The 12,970-nt window shown below is 36.6% G+C and overlaps 1 protein-coding gene across 3 annotated transcripts in view; it reads right to left on the reverse strand.

Moving 5' to 3' along the window:
• The window catches only part of Thoc2 (THO complex subunit 2), a 114,979-nt gene that overhangs the window by 22,665 nt on the left and 79,344 nt on the right, over window positions 1-12,970 (reverse strand). For all 3 annotated transcript variants that reach the window (XM_060375258.1, XM_060375257.1, XM_060375256.1), the window contains exons 21-28: window positions 12,007-12,186; window positions 9,982-10,146; window positions 6,067-6,342; window positions 4,979-5,120; window positions 3,551-3,708; window positions 1,011-1,139; window positions 622-753; window positions 346-530 (exon numbers count right to left, since the gene is read on the reverse strand). In XM_060375258.1, the coding sequence (XP_060231241.1) occupies window positions 346-530; window positions 622-753; window positions 1,011-1,139; window positions 3,551-3,708; window positions 4,979-5,120; window positions 6,067-6,342; window positions 9,982-10,146; window positions 12,007-12,186 (1,367 nt within the window). The remainder of the gene's footprint in view (window positions 1-345; window positions 531-621; window positions 754-1,010; window positions 1,140-3,550; window positions 3,709-4,978; window positions 5,121-6,066; window positions 6,343-9,981; window positions 10,147-12,006; window positions 12,187-12,970) is intronic.

Genomic DNA, 12,970 nt, shown 5'->3' on the forward strand with positions numbered 1-12,970 from the left:
TTCTAAAATCTTAATCATTCTTTCAAAGTAAACTAATTTTACTTTGAAAACTGGAGAGCTTTTTTCCTTTTGTGCCTCAAGATATAATAACTATGGCAAGATTACATTCTCTCCCCCCTTTCAAGAAATACTGTTTTTCTTTGAAACTATCATCCAGTATAAACCGGAAGTTGACAATCAGAAGTGACAACTCTCACCAGCCTGTGGGAACATGATCGCATAATCTCCCATAATCTCCTGAAGTAAAGCAGAAGATAAGACTTCAACATTGTAAAACATTTTCACATCTTCAGAATCCTTCTGTAATCTAGTCTCATAAATCACATTAAAATATAATTGTGTTACCCCATAGCCAATGCATATAGATCTGGCCTCTTCTCTTTTTCTTCTTGGCATATTTTATTCACTCTTCTTTCCAAAGCCTGACCCAGATTCAAAACTTTTGGGTACCAAGGAAGTATTTTTGTTAGCACAATCAATATATTCCTGATGTGAGTATATTCGCCTGTCTCAAGGCAATGTACTGATGCCTATAATAGACATTTAAAGAGCTATTATCATAAAACAGGATTAAAAAGGAAAAACAATAACCTCTGAAAAACATCCACTTTTTTTTTTTACCTTGGTTAGTTTGTAATGCCACTTATGTACAACATGTCGAAAATTTTCGTAATCTAATTGATCAGCTTTATTTCCACCATCAAATCCAGTTGCTCGTAATATGGTAAGGAATCCTGGATAGTTCCCACATTCCTAAGAAAAATAAATTTCTCAATTTCAAAGGTAAAATTTATCCCACAAACTAGATTTTGGTAAAAGGTTCACTTACCCAATAACATTAACTTGAAATGTCAAGTTGAAACAGAATAAAAAAAAATTTCACTTTTTAAGTAATATATTAACTGTTGTTTTAAAGTATTACTTTATAGCTAAATTTTAAATTGTTTTAAAATTGACCAATCTGAAGCAATAAATACATACACAGGTAAAATTATTTAATAATCATATACCTTTTCATATGTGGCTCTATCACTATGCCACCTAGTCACCGTCTCTAACATGCAGCAGAGAAATCTCCCATACCGGCTAGCTTCATTTTCAGTACAGCTTGCAACTGTGTAAATTATGTCAGAAAAAACCTAGAGAAAAATGTTTGAAAATAAATCAAACGAACGAACTAAAATATTAAGACTATACTTTAACAAATCACAATAAGCAGATAAATTTAGTAAAAAATTTACTTTCTCCCTTTATATTCACATCTACAGAGACTGTCAACTCTAGATTCTGTGGAGAAACAGTAATCATAAAAAAAAAAAAACGTAAATTTTTTTTCTTTTTTTATTTTTTTATTTAATACAATTTATTCACTTTATATCCCAGCTGTAGCCCCCTCCCTTTTTCCCCTCCCAATTCCACCCTCCCTCCCTCTTCTCCTCCCATGCCCCTTCCCCAGTCCATTCACAGGGGAGGTCCGCCTCCCCTTCCATCTGATCCTAGCCTATCAGGTCTCATCAGGACTGGATTGTCTTCCTCTGTGGCCTGGTAAGGCTACTACCCTTTCAAGGGGAGGTAATCAAAGAGCCAGCCATTGAGTTCATGTCAGAGACAATCCCTGTTCCCATTACTAGGGAACCCACTTGGATAATGAGCTGCTATGGACTACATCTGTGCAGGGGATCTAGGTTATCTCCATACATGGTCCTTGGTTGGAGTATCGAGCCCAGATTTTTTTGGTTCTGTTACTCTCCTTGTGGAGTTCCAGTCCTCTCCAGGTCTTTCTATCTCCCCCTTCTTTCATAAGATTCCCTGCACTCTGCCCAAAGTTTGGCTGTGAGTCTCACCATCGGCTTTAATACCCTGATGGATAGAGTCTTTCAGAGGCCCTTTGTGGTAGGCTCCTGTCTAGTTCCTTGTTTTCACCCTCTTCCAATGTCTATCTTGTTTGCCTTTCTGAATGAGGATTGAGTATCTTACCCAGGGTCCTCCTTCTTGCTTAGCTTATTTAGGTGTACAGATTTTAGTATGGTTATCCTATATTATATATCTTATATCCACTTATAAGTGAGTGTATACCATGTGTGTCTTTCTGCTCCTGCGATACTTCACTCATGATGAACTTTTCTAGCTCCCACCATTTGCCTGCAAATTTCATGATTTCCTTGTTTTTAGTAGCTGACTAGTATTCCATTGTGTAAATGTACCACAATTTCTATATCCATTCCTCAATTGAGCAATATCTGGGTTGTTAAAGAACGTAAATTTTTATGAAGAAACATGATTTATAATAAAAGCAAAAGGCTATCATTATTATCACATAATGTTTTTTAAAGAGTTTGCCATTCAGTGTGATGCAGCCATGATCATTCAGGCCTTTACAGCCATTGAAGCAGGACATTCTCCCCAAGCATGGTTGGATACCATAAAAAGCTAAAATGATACGCTCAGGATGCGAGGCTAAGCACTGCACTCAGGGTCAGCCGCTTTGGACCCAGAGAAGAGCATGTCTGATTGCATGCGGGTTGATGCCCCAGGTCCCGCCTCTGAGAAAAAGGTATCAGACGGGTCTGATGCTCTTTGGGTGGATGACACCTAAATGAACATCTGTACAAAGTCCCAATTTATTTCTAATATCAGAGATCAGACCTCTACTCTTGCCTGATGCGCCTAAAACAAAAAGGGGGAACTGTAGAGAGCTGCGGAATGCTATGCCTTAAAGATGGAGCTGGTTTCCGCCTTCCACCTTCCCGATGGTGAGTGCTCTCTGTCACGAACAACTCCACATTTGGCTAAGGCCGAGGATCTGGCTTGCTTCCATGTATGTGGACCTATCTGCATTGCCCCCGTGGCACGCCTGGGTTGGCTACCCAGAGGCTATTTAAGCTGTGGGCTGGCTTTCCCCGGGGTCCGAGGATTGTTCAATTTTCCTGAATAAACTGCATTAAAAAAAAAAAAAAAAAGAGTTTGCCATTCATGACTGCAACTGAATAGAGTATTCAAAGGTGATAAGATTTAGAAATGAGTAGCAGACATGTTATAACGCACATTTCAAACCCATAAATAGAGTGATATAAGAGAAAAGCAAGATGGAAAATCCACGAATATGATAACACTGGAAGGCTTCCCTACTCTTAAGTGGTGTGAATATATAGTCTTTTTTATTTGTGTGGAAGGTTGTTTTCTTTCATTTTGTTTTGAGGGGTGAAAGTTGGAGGGCAGAGAAAGGCCCTACTTATAAAGATACATGATTATCAAATTCAAATCCTGAGTGAATAGGTTAACTTTGAGTGCAACAGACTGTATTTCATGGGGTTCTTATATGTAGTGACACATTTAACCCTCAGCTCAATCTTACAAAGCAGGTCCCTTTTTATAGCTAAGAAAACAGAGGCACCAAGAGGTTGAATATCTTGTGAAGGATCATATAGTTAGAAAGAAGTAGAGTTACAATTCAAGTTCATGCTATTCACTGTATAAACTATGCCTCTAGAGTTTATAATACTTAACTGTCTTTGCATAATTTTTTAAAGGTTACAATATAAAAACTTACTCGATCATAGCAAAGGAGTGTGGAAAAATTTGGAGTTTTCTGTTGATGTACCAATTCAACAAAACGAGCACAGTAAACAGCATCAATTGCTGAAAAAATGCAACGAGGAAATATACATAGCTGTAGAAATTTTGTGATGGTCTCGTTTTTGGTAGACTCTAAAAGTAAAAGAAGAGTGCATTCAGCAGTTATCGTCTTCCTCAAGTGCCTCAAGGCTACCAAAAAAGACAACAGTTTTTTTTCTTTATTATTATTGTTGTGATTGTTATTATTACTTAACAACTATCCACTTTGTATCCCAGTTGTAGCAACCTCCCTCATCTCCTCCCAGTCCCACCCTCCCTTCCTCTTCCTCCCCTATCCCTCTTCCTTAGTCCACTGACAGAAGGTCTTCTCCCCTACTGTCTCATCCTAGACTATCAGGTCCCATCTGGACTGCCTGGATCTTTTTCCTCGGTGGGCTGGCTAGGTCACCCCACAAGGGATAAGTGATCAAGGAATAGGCAGTCAAGCTCTTGCCAATGACTGTCTCTGTTCCCCTTACTTGGAAACCCACTTGGAGACTGAGCTGCCCATGGCCTACATCTGAACAAGGGGTCTGAGTCCTCTCCATGCATGGTCCTTGGTTGATTCATCAGTCTCTGAAGTATCCCATGAGGCCAGATTTTTTGTTTCTGTGTTGGTCTCCTTCTGGAGTTGTCCCATCCAGGTCCTTCTATCCACTCCTCCCCTTCTTCCATAGGACTCCCTGTACTCTGCCCTCATAGCACTCTGGCTATGAGTCAGAGCATCTGCTTTGATAGCCTGCTGGGTAGTCTTTCAGAGGCCCTTTGTGGTAGGTTCCTGTCCTGTTCCCTCTCTTCTACCTTGTAAAGTGTCTATCCTGTTTTCCCTTCTGAATGAGAATTAAACATCTTCCCTAGGGTCCTTCCTGTTGTTTAGAGTCTCACTTATAAGTGATATTAGCTATATAATATAGGATAAACATACTAAAATCTGTACACTTAAAGAAACTAAACAACTAGGAGGACCTTAGGGAACATGTCAACAATTTAACTGTATTGTACACAATGTTATAAAACCACAAACTACAGGATATCTATGTTCACATCACAACATAACACAAACTGTTCATATTGTTTTTACTCTGTGGTCATTTATCTACAATTTCCACAGAAATATGATCCTTTACAGAAAATCTGGATACTAAGCTATCAATATTATCATTATAAACTAATTCCTTTCACTATCAAACTGTCATCAGTCACGTCGCTGAACACATGAAGTTGATTCTGTGGTAATGAATAACTGAAGAAGAGAACAGTGAACAGAGTTGAATATGAGTATAACACTTGAACACCTCCAAAGTTAGAAATGTTTGCTTTTGTAATTTAGCAGCAGCAGGAATATACAATCCCAAGAACTTACTTGCTAAAAGCCAGTTGTCTTTTTCCAGTTTCAGTCTCTGAAGAACTCTCTGAACATGCTCCATCTGTTTCTTTTCTTCTTCAAGAAGCTTGTCCTGAAGAGCCGTGCAACGCTCCTTTTCCTTTTTCTTTTTATTTGGAGGCTACAAAGTAAAGGCAAATACTTTTCTAACTGTATCTACATTGATACCTTTCATGTATAAAATTTTAAAGTGAAAAATTATTATACTTTATAATTATTTCATCATGATTATATAGTAGGTATGCCTGAAGATATTACTTTTCTTTCCATTCCACACAACCAAATGAATATCACAGCGTCTTCCCATGCCTTCTAAACAGGCTACCTTCCTAACTCTGGTAGCATCTACCTGAAGCAAAAAGTTATCTTTGACTTTCCTTCATTCCTATAAACCCACTTGTTTACATGCCATATGTACAGCCTCTGTCTCTACCATAGCTTATATTCTCAGCGCCTAATACCAAAGGAGCCTAAACGATATGCAGCTGGTCTCTAGTCTCAGACTAGATCTTCCCTGCATCAAAATCACTCTTCATATTACTCATAATCTTTTTAAAGTTCCATTTTTACATCTGTTATTTATCAGCTAAGGTATCTAAATAAGCTCTCAAGTGTAGCATATTTACTACTGTAAACAACTTCCAGCACCTGCCTAATTTTTTACCAACCTGATTGCTTATATCATCGAATAAAGGAGATCTATTTAAACCCCCTACAACTCCCTGTTTGCTGGTGTGTGTGTGTGTGTGTGTGTGTGTGTGTGTGTGTGTGTGTGTATGATAATAATAATCCTTTGGGAATTTCTACTACTCTTGAAATAGGAGCCACACAAATACCTTAGGTTGCTATGGTAGTGTTCAGTAAAAAGACATGAATGTCTTTTTATTCCTTAATCATAATTTCTAACCATTTGCTAAGATCCTGCCCAAACCATTTAGATATTACCATTAAGTCTACTTAAAATATTATAGAGCAACAAGAATCTTGAACTAAAATAATTACAAAGCATAGATAATACTGCATAGATGTCATAATCATTATACTTGCATGGCTACAACAAAACCTACCATTTCCTGATTGTCATCAATCGCTTTCATCTGGACTTTAAGTTTATTGACTTCTCTTTCATAGCTGGTATGTGGAACTGCAAGGTCATACATTGTCAATGACCAAAATGTAGCATAGAACTGAGGGCTGATATCATCCCAGACTTTGGAAACATGCAACGAAACCACTGCTTCATGGACAGGAGCCATCACCATCTCACATGATGTAATATATTTATGGACTTTATGTTGTTGTTTACTTCCCTTTTCTGATTTTTTAAGTTCATCATATTTTGACTGGAGATAAAAAGTTAAAACATATCATATATACTTGTACAAAACCGTAACAGCAATTCTAGTTTCTTACCAAAAGTACTTTTTCCATAATAAATTACCTCTGAAACCTGTTCCAATCCTTAGTTTCATGTTCTTAACTAGAAGTCATTTTCAATAAAATTTGACCTACTAACTTCAATACAGCACGTGTCAAGAAGCTGGACTGCCACAAAGAAAGTTCATAAAAGGTATTGAAACTGTTACCAAATGTCCAGTTTTGCCAGAGAGGTTTCCCAGAATGCAAAACTTCAATGCTGAAACTGACAACATTACAGACAGAGGGAAAAGCTACTTTACTCTACTGCCAAGCCAAATAAAAATTTGCAATGTACCTGCGGTAAATTAAATTGAAGCTGAGTGAGAACTGATACTATAGGTTCTTTTCCCTGACTAGCTTGTCTTAATTAGGGAGCTAATCAGAGGAAGCGTATACTTTCAGTTATATGAGGCAAAAATGAATCTATTAGTGCAGTGATACTGACATAATTATTAGTTCACAGAATATATATCAAATGCAAAAAAAAAGAAAACTACTACACTGTCTCATGTCTTTCAGCTACTTTATGATGAAAGACCTCAGGCCAAGAAAAATTTATTTGGTATAGGCATCATCCTTAAGATGATTCTAAGAGGTCCTACAACCAGTTGCTTCTTTATATTAGAAAAACATGAAAATCATTCAGTTTATGCTAAGCATTAATCTCAGATGACAATCAGTCCAAGGTTCTGCTTGAGTTCTGCACTGACAGGTAATAGTCTTAGCTCCCATGGGACTTACTGTGTTTCATCCAGGCTGACCAGACTAAAAGCACATAAAATCTATTACATTCAATGGTGTATCAAACAGAATCCAAGAACTTGTAATTGTTATAGAAATAGGATTATTTATTTCCATTTTTACTCTTGCTACAGAGCATGCTGATAACTACTGAAACTATGGAATTGATAAAGCTACAAAAAACATTACCTATAGGAAAGTATAGCAATTATATAAAAGAGCAAGAAGAACAGTAACTAGGGTAACAAAGGACTTTAAACTTAGATGATAGATTTTTCTGAAGGCAGCTATTATTACTCTAGATGAGTGGAATGACATCTGCTAAAGTTCTAACAAGACATGAGATAAAATAGTGCTGAAATTACCTACACATGACAATCTGACTACCTAAATGGGAAATATCTCGAACAACTGTGGCAAAGAAACCCTCCCTTTCAGATCTGTTTCAAGATGAGTCTCAATGATTAAATGTGAAAATTAAATTACAGTAATGGGAAAACTGATTACAGCACAAATAGCACCAATCTTCCCATGTTTCTGGTTCAGAATCTATGAATCTATTGGTAGGTCTCCTACAAGTATCTAGTCAGAAAACTAGGTTTAATCAAAAAGATAGTTATACTGCATCCATGATAATTTCCCTTATCTAAAGTTAACCTAATACTTAACTTCACATCTTCAGTCAAACATACAGTACTATAGTAACACTGATTTGTGTCCAAAAAGCTTTTTTTGTCAGGCCAAGAATCTGAGCAGTGTTTTGTTCAATAAATCACAAGAGGGCCTGTGGTAGCCAATTTGCTGAGAGGAATCTACAGTTACACCCTTTTCCTCTCTCACCATTTAAAAATTATTTTTTGTTTCTTTCTCTCTCTCTGTGCATGTGTGTGTGAGTCTCTCTCTCTCTCTCTCTCTCTCTCTGTGTGTGTGTGTGTGTGTATGTATGTATGAGAGAAAGATAGAAATGCAGAGAGAGAATATGTGTGTATGTCACATGTATATGTGTACCTGTGGAGGCCAAAGGATCTTGGTTCTTCTGGAACTGGAATTATGAGCAATTTTGACTCTCCCCACATATATGCTAAGACTCATCTTGGGTCCTCTGTAAGCCATACCTCCAGCCCTCTCATCACTTTCTTATACATTTTTTCTCATTGATCAAAGGCTCACTGAGGATTTCACCTAAGAAGTGAAGTTAGAGCAGTGTGGATGCCCATTCAATTGCACCCTAGGCTATTGAAGAACTCACTTTTCAAAGAGGCCAATATGGGGTGGGTTGGGGACACTTATTAGTACCTGGTATATATAAATGTCACCATATATTTCTTTTATCATAAATCCTGAGAAGGAAATGCCATTCTTTCATTAGATTTTACATCTATTCAAAGACATTTTTCATGCTCTCCCCCAAAGAGAAACCATTGTTATAAATGACCTGCTCCATTTTTGACCAGGAATAGCTCAGACAACCAGTATTCCTGTTTGCTAGGATTCATTACCACTGATTAGGGTGTCCAGTTCTCAGAATAGTAAACTATAGTATGAAATTCCTGAGATACAGCAATTCTTCCATATAAGTTCTTCTTGAAATCAGGTCCTATATTTTTATGAGCGAGGCTTCTCTAATATGTTAGGGTGAGAGTGCATGACATTAACTACACACAGACAGCACTGAATTCTCTAAAATGACAGATTCTAAAGGAGTTCAAAAGCCTCCCTTTCCCATTAGCCCCCTAGAATATACAGGACAGGAATCGCTGCATAATGTCAATGAAGTAGTCACTATAACAAGTAAGATTTGCAGTTCATATGCAAATACTAACAGAGTGTTTAAATTACATGACCAGATGAACATCAAATTTTTCCCTAGTGTCTTTTTATATACCTCTGCTACAATTCTGCATCTCTACAAGAAATAGAGAATCTTAGTTTAAGAGAAGGGGATCAATGACTGCAATGAATGGCACATACAATAGTACTAAACCATTTAGAATTAAACCATTTCACCCCACAAACTGAAGTGAAAACCATGAACAGTATAGAACTAAAAACAAAGAACAGAAGGGCCAGAATCCAAGTCAACAGATAGATATGCTGGGAATATGCTGAGAATATTTTGGGTCTCTATGAATTGACTATGGCCCTGTGAGGAAAGGAATCGAGAAGTCTTATTTTTTAAAACGGAATTTCATTGCTCAATGCTGAGACAAGAATAATAACAGGAAATCAGAGTAGTTCTCCAAGAGAAATAATCTATGTTTAATCAAATTATATATATGTAATATATATAATGCAAATACATATATGCATTATATATATTATATTATATATATATATATATATTTGTGAGTTTAACTTTGCTTATGCCAAGTAAGGTTATTTCTAACATTTTTAATTTTTATTTATATATTTATTTATTATAATTTATTCACTTGTATCCCTGCTGCAGTCCCCTCCTTTGTCTCCTCCCACTTCCACCTACCCTTCCTCTTCTCCCCCTATGCCCTTTCCCTAGTCCCCTGATAGGAGAGAACCTCCTTACCTTCTCTCTGACCCTGGCTTATCAGGTCTCATCAAGGCTGGCTGCATCATCCTTCTCTGTGGCCTGGCAAGGCTGCACCCACCAGGGGGACGTGACCAAAGAGCTAATGAGTTTATGTCAGAGACAGTCCCTGTACCACTTACTAGGGAACCCATATGGAAACTGAGTAGCCAATGGGCTTCCTTTTGAACAGGGGTAAATTAGGGTATATTTAAATATCAAGTATTTGTGTAACCATTTAGAATTACTCTTGAAAGCTAATGAAAACATTTGTACTTACCGAAATATGGTGTGCATACATTGGCCTAGACAGAAAAAATGCTGCATCGTGAGGTGTATGAAACTCATTACAGAGCACGTCAATTGAAGGCACTCGCTTTATATAATCTTCTGTACTCAGATTGGATGCTAAAAACCCACCAAACTGTACTAGGGTATCATGACACTAAATTAAAAATAAGAAAAAAAAAAAAACAAAAAACACGCAGATGTTAACATTTTCCAAAACCAAAATAAACCTCTTTCAAATGAGTAAGATATGTTATTTTAACAGAATTTTAATTGACAATTAGGAATTCAGATTTCACAGTACAGGCAGAGACATAAATGAAGGACAGAAACTGTCTTCAGTGAAATAATGGACAGAAAGATAATTTTCACAATTCCCTACTTGTATATAAGGCCTAAAAACTGCTTATATCACAAACGTAAAAAGAAGAAGAGATAACAGAGGCAGAGTGTCACTGGAAAGGAATAGGGACATGTGGGAGCTGCAGCACCAAAACATATTTCCAGAAAAGTAAGCTCTAGTGACATAGTCAGTATAGACTGGCTAGAGCTTATAGCATTTGTGATGTATCTTATAATGAGCTAGAAGAAATGAGTTCAATATTTCTCAACACAAATGGTACATATTTTAAAAGATGAAAATAAGAATTACCAGTTTTATTATTTACACATTATATATACATATATAGTTTATATTTATATATTTATAAATATATTTTTATATATTTTATAAAATATATTTATAAATATATTTTTATATATTTTTATATATTATATATTTTATATATTTTATATATTTATAAATATATATTTATATAGTTACATATTTATAGTATATATATATTTAGTATATATATATATGTACTAAATTATGACAATGTACCCTATATAAAAATGTATAATTACTAGGTGTCAAATAAAAATTTTAAATTATACAAAGTGAATAAAGTATAATTAATTTAAAAAATAAAAAAAAAATTTAATTGAAACAAAGCTTATATATTCACATACTTATAATAGTCAATATATTTTTTCTATATGGCCCCTAAAGAGAAGAGAGAACATGCATACTCTAGGCACAGTGATACATATCTATAACAGTACTCAAGAAGCAACCATAAGCTCCAGGCTAGCAGGAGCCAAATAAATAGGTCAAATATACAGGAAAGTACAAAGGGACCACATGGTAGGGGAAGCAAGAGAAAGGGAACTAACCAGATTCAACTGACTTGAAGGGGGAAATGGAGAAAACAAGAGGCTCTTTAATATAGGATACAAGAGAACGGTTAATATAGAAGGGGGAATAAGGGTAAAATAACAGTGAAGATGTCAAGACAAGTCATAAGGAATCATACTAATAGTTACCCACGTAAAGATACCCATAATACATGCAAGTCAATGTTTAAATATATAAATTTAATAAAATTTTCCCATGTGGGCTGACAATACTCCCTATAAGAGCCATAGACTATCAATCAAAAACTCCAACACCAGGTTGAGAAGATTCCTTTGGAGGTTCTAGCCAAGGACTGTCCAAGAGAGTCTCAAAACACTTACCTAAAATCCTACAAAACAATATTCATAGGCAATGAGAAGACACAACTCCTCTGTCATTGCTTATAGAATTATAAATATTAAGCACAAAAACATTATTAGCTAACAAAATGTGTTTAAATATTTGCAATCTTAATACTAAGAAATAAGAAATAGTACCTACTGTGCTGTAATTGAAATTCCAAATTTCCAGAGGTCAAAAGGGGCAAACAAGCTGATGATGGCTTTTCATGATGGAATGTCTAGCTGAAAATGTTACACGTAATGTCTCCTACACTCATCTCTTAAATATAATAATTTATACAGAAAACAGAGGCCCTAGTTAAGGAAAGCCTATTTGACATTAGAAGTGTTTCATGTTGATATGATATATACAAATAATATGTTTCAAATGACATCACAATCTCTATTTTTATCAGGATTAAAAAGACTCTTACTCAACAGCAAAGTTTCTTTTACTTACCTGGTCATAGAGCTTCCCCACAAGTTTCAAGTGTTTCTCTCCACCCTCCTGAAAAATTACCCCATTCCTCTGCTGAGCCATAAGCAAACAGAGAGGAAGAGCAAGATCGTGGTCCAGTAGGGCATCCTTTAATCTCTGAGAAGACTTTTTAGTGTTTCTGATCTGGCCAAAATAACCACCCTACATAAGAGAAGACACAAATTTACTGCTATATGCAATGTACTCCATACCATCTCACTGGAAAAAACACAGAAGGAAGTTGAAACATACTCATTAAAATATTTCTGAGCTTACTGTTTCCCACTTCTTTCATAAGATTCCCTGCACTCTGCCCAAAGGTTGCCCATAAGTCTCAGCATCTGCATTGACATTCTGCAGGGCAGAGCCTTCCAAAGGTCCTCTGTGCCAGGCTCCTGACTTGTTCCCTCTTTTCTCCTTCTTCTGATGTCCATACTCTTTGCCTTTCTAGATATGAATTGAGCATTTTAGCAAGAGTCCTCCCTCTTGATTAGTTTATTTAGGTGTACAGATTTTAGTAGGTTATCTGGACAGAACAGGAACTCCACAAGGAAAGCAACAGAACCAAAAAATCTGAGCACAGACGTCTTTCCTGAGACTGATACTCCAAACAAGGACTATGCATGAAGATAACCTAAGACCCCTGCACAGATGTAGCCCATGGCAGTTCAGTATCCAAGTGGGTTCCATTGTAATAGGAACAGGGACTGTCTCTGACATGAACTGATTGGCCTGCTCTTTAATTACCTCCCCCCTGAGGGGGAAGCAGCATTACCAGGCCACAGAAGAAGACACTGCAGCCACTCCTAGTGAGACCTAATTGACTAAGATCAGAAGGAAGGAAAAAAAGATCTCCCTTATCAGTGGACTTGGGGAGGGGCATGCATGAAGAGGGTGGAGGAAGGGAGGGATTGGGATGGGAGGAGGGAGGGAACCACAGGGGGGA

This window comes from Meriones unguiculatus, chromosome X (genome assembly GCF_030254825.1).
Source record: "Meriones unguiculatus strain TT.TT164.6M chromosome X, Bangor_MerUng_6.1, whole genome shotgun sequence".
NCBI classification, from domain to species: Eukaryota; Metazoa; Chordata; class Mammalia; order Rodentia; family Muridae; genus Meriones; species Meriones unguiculatus.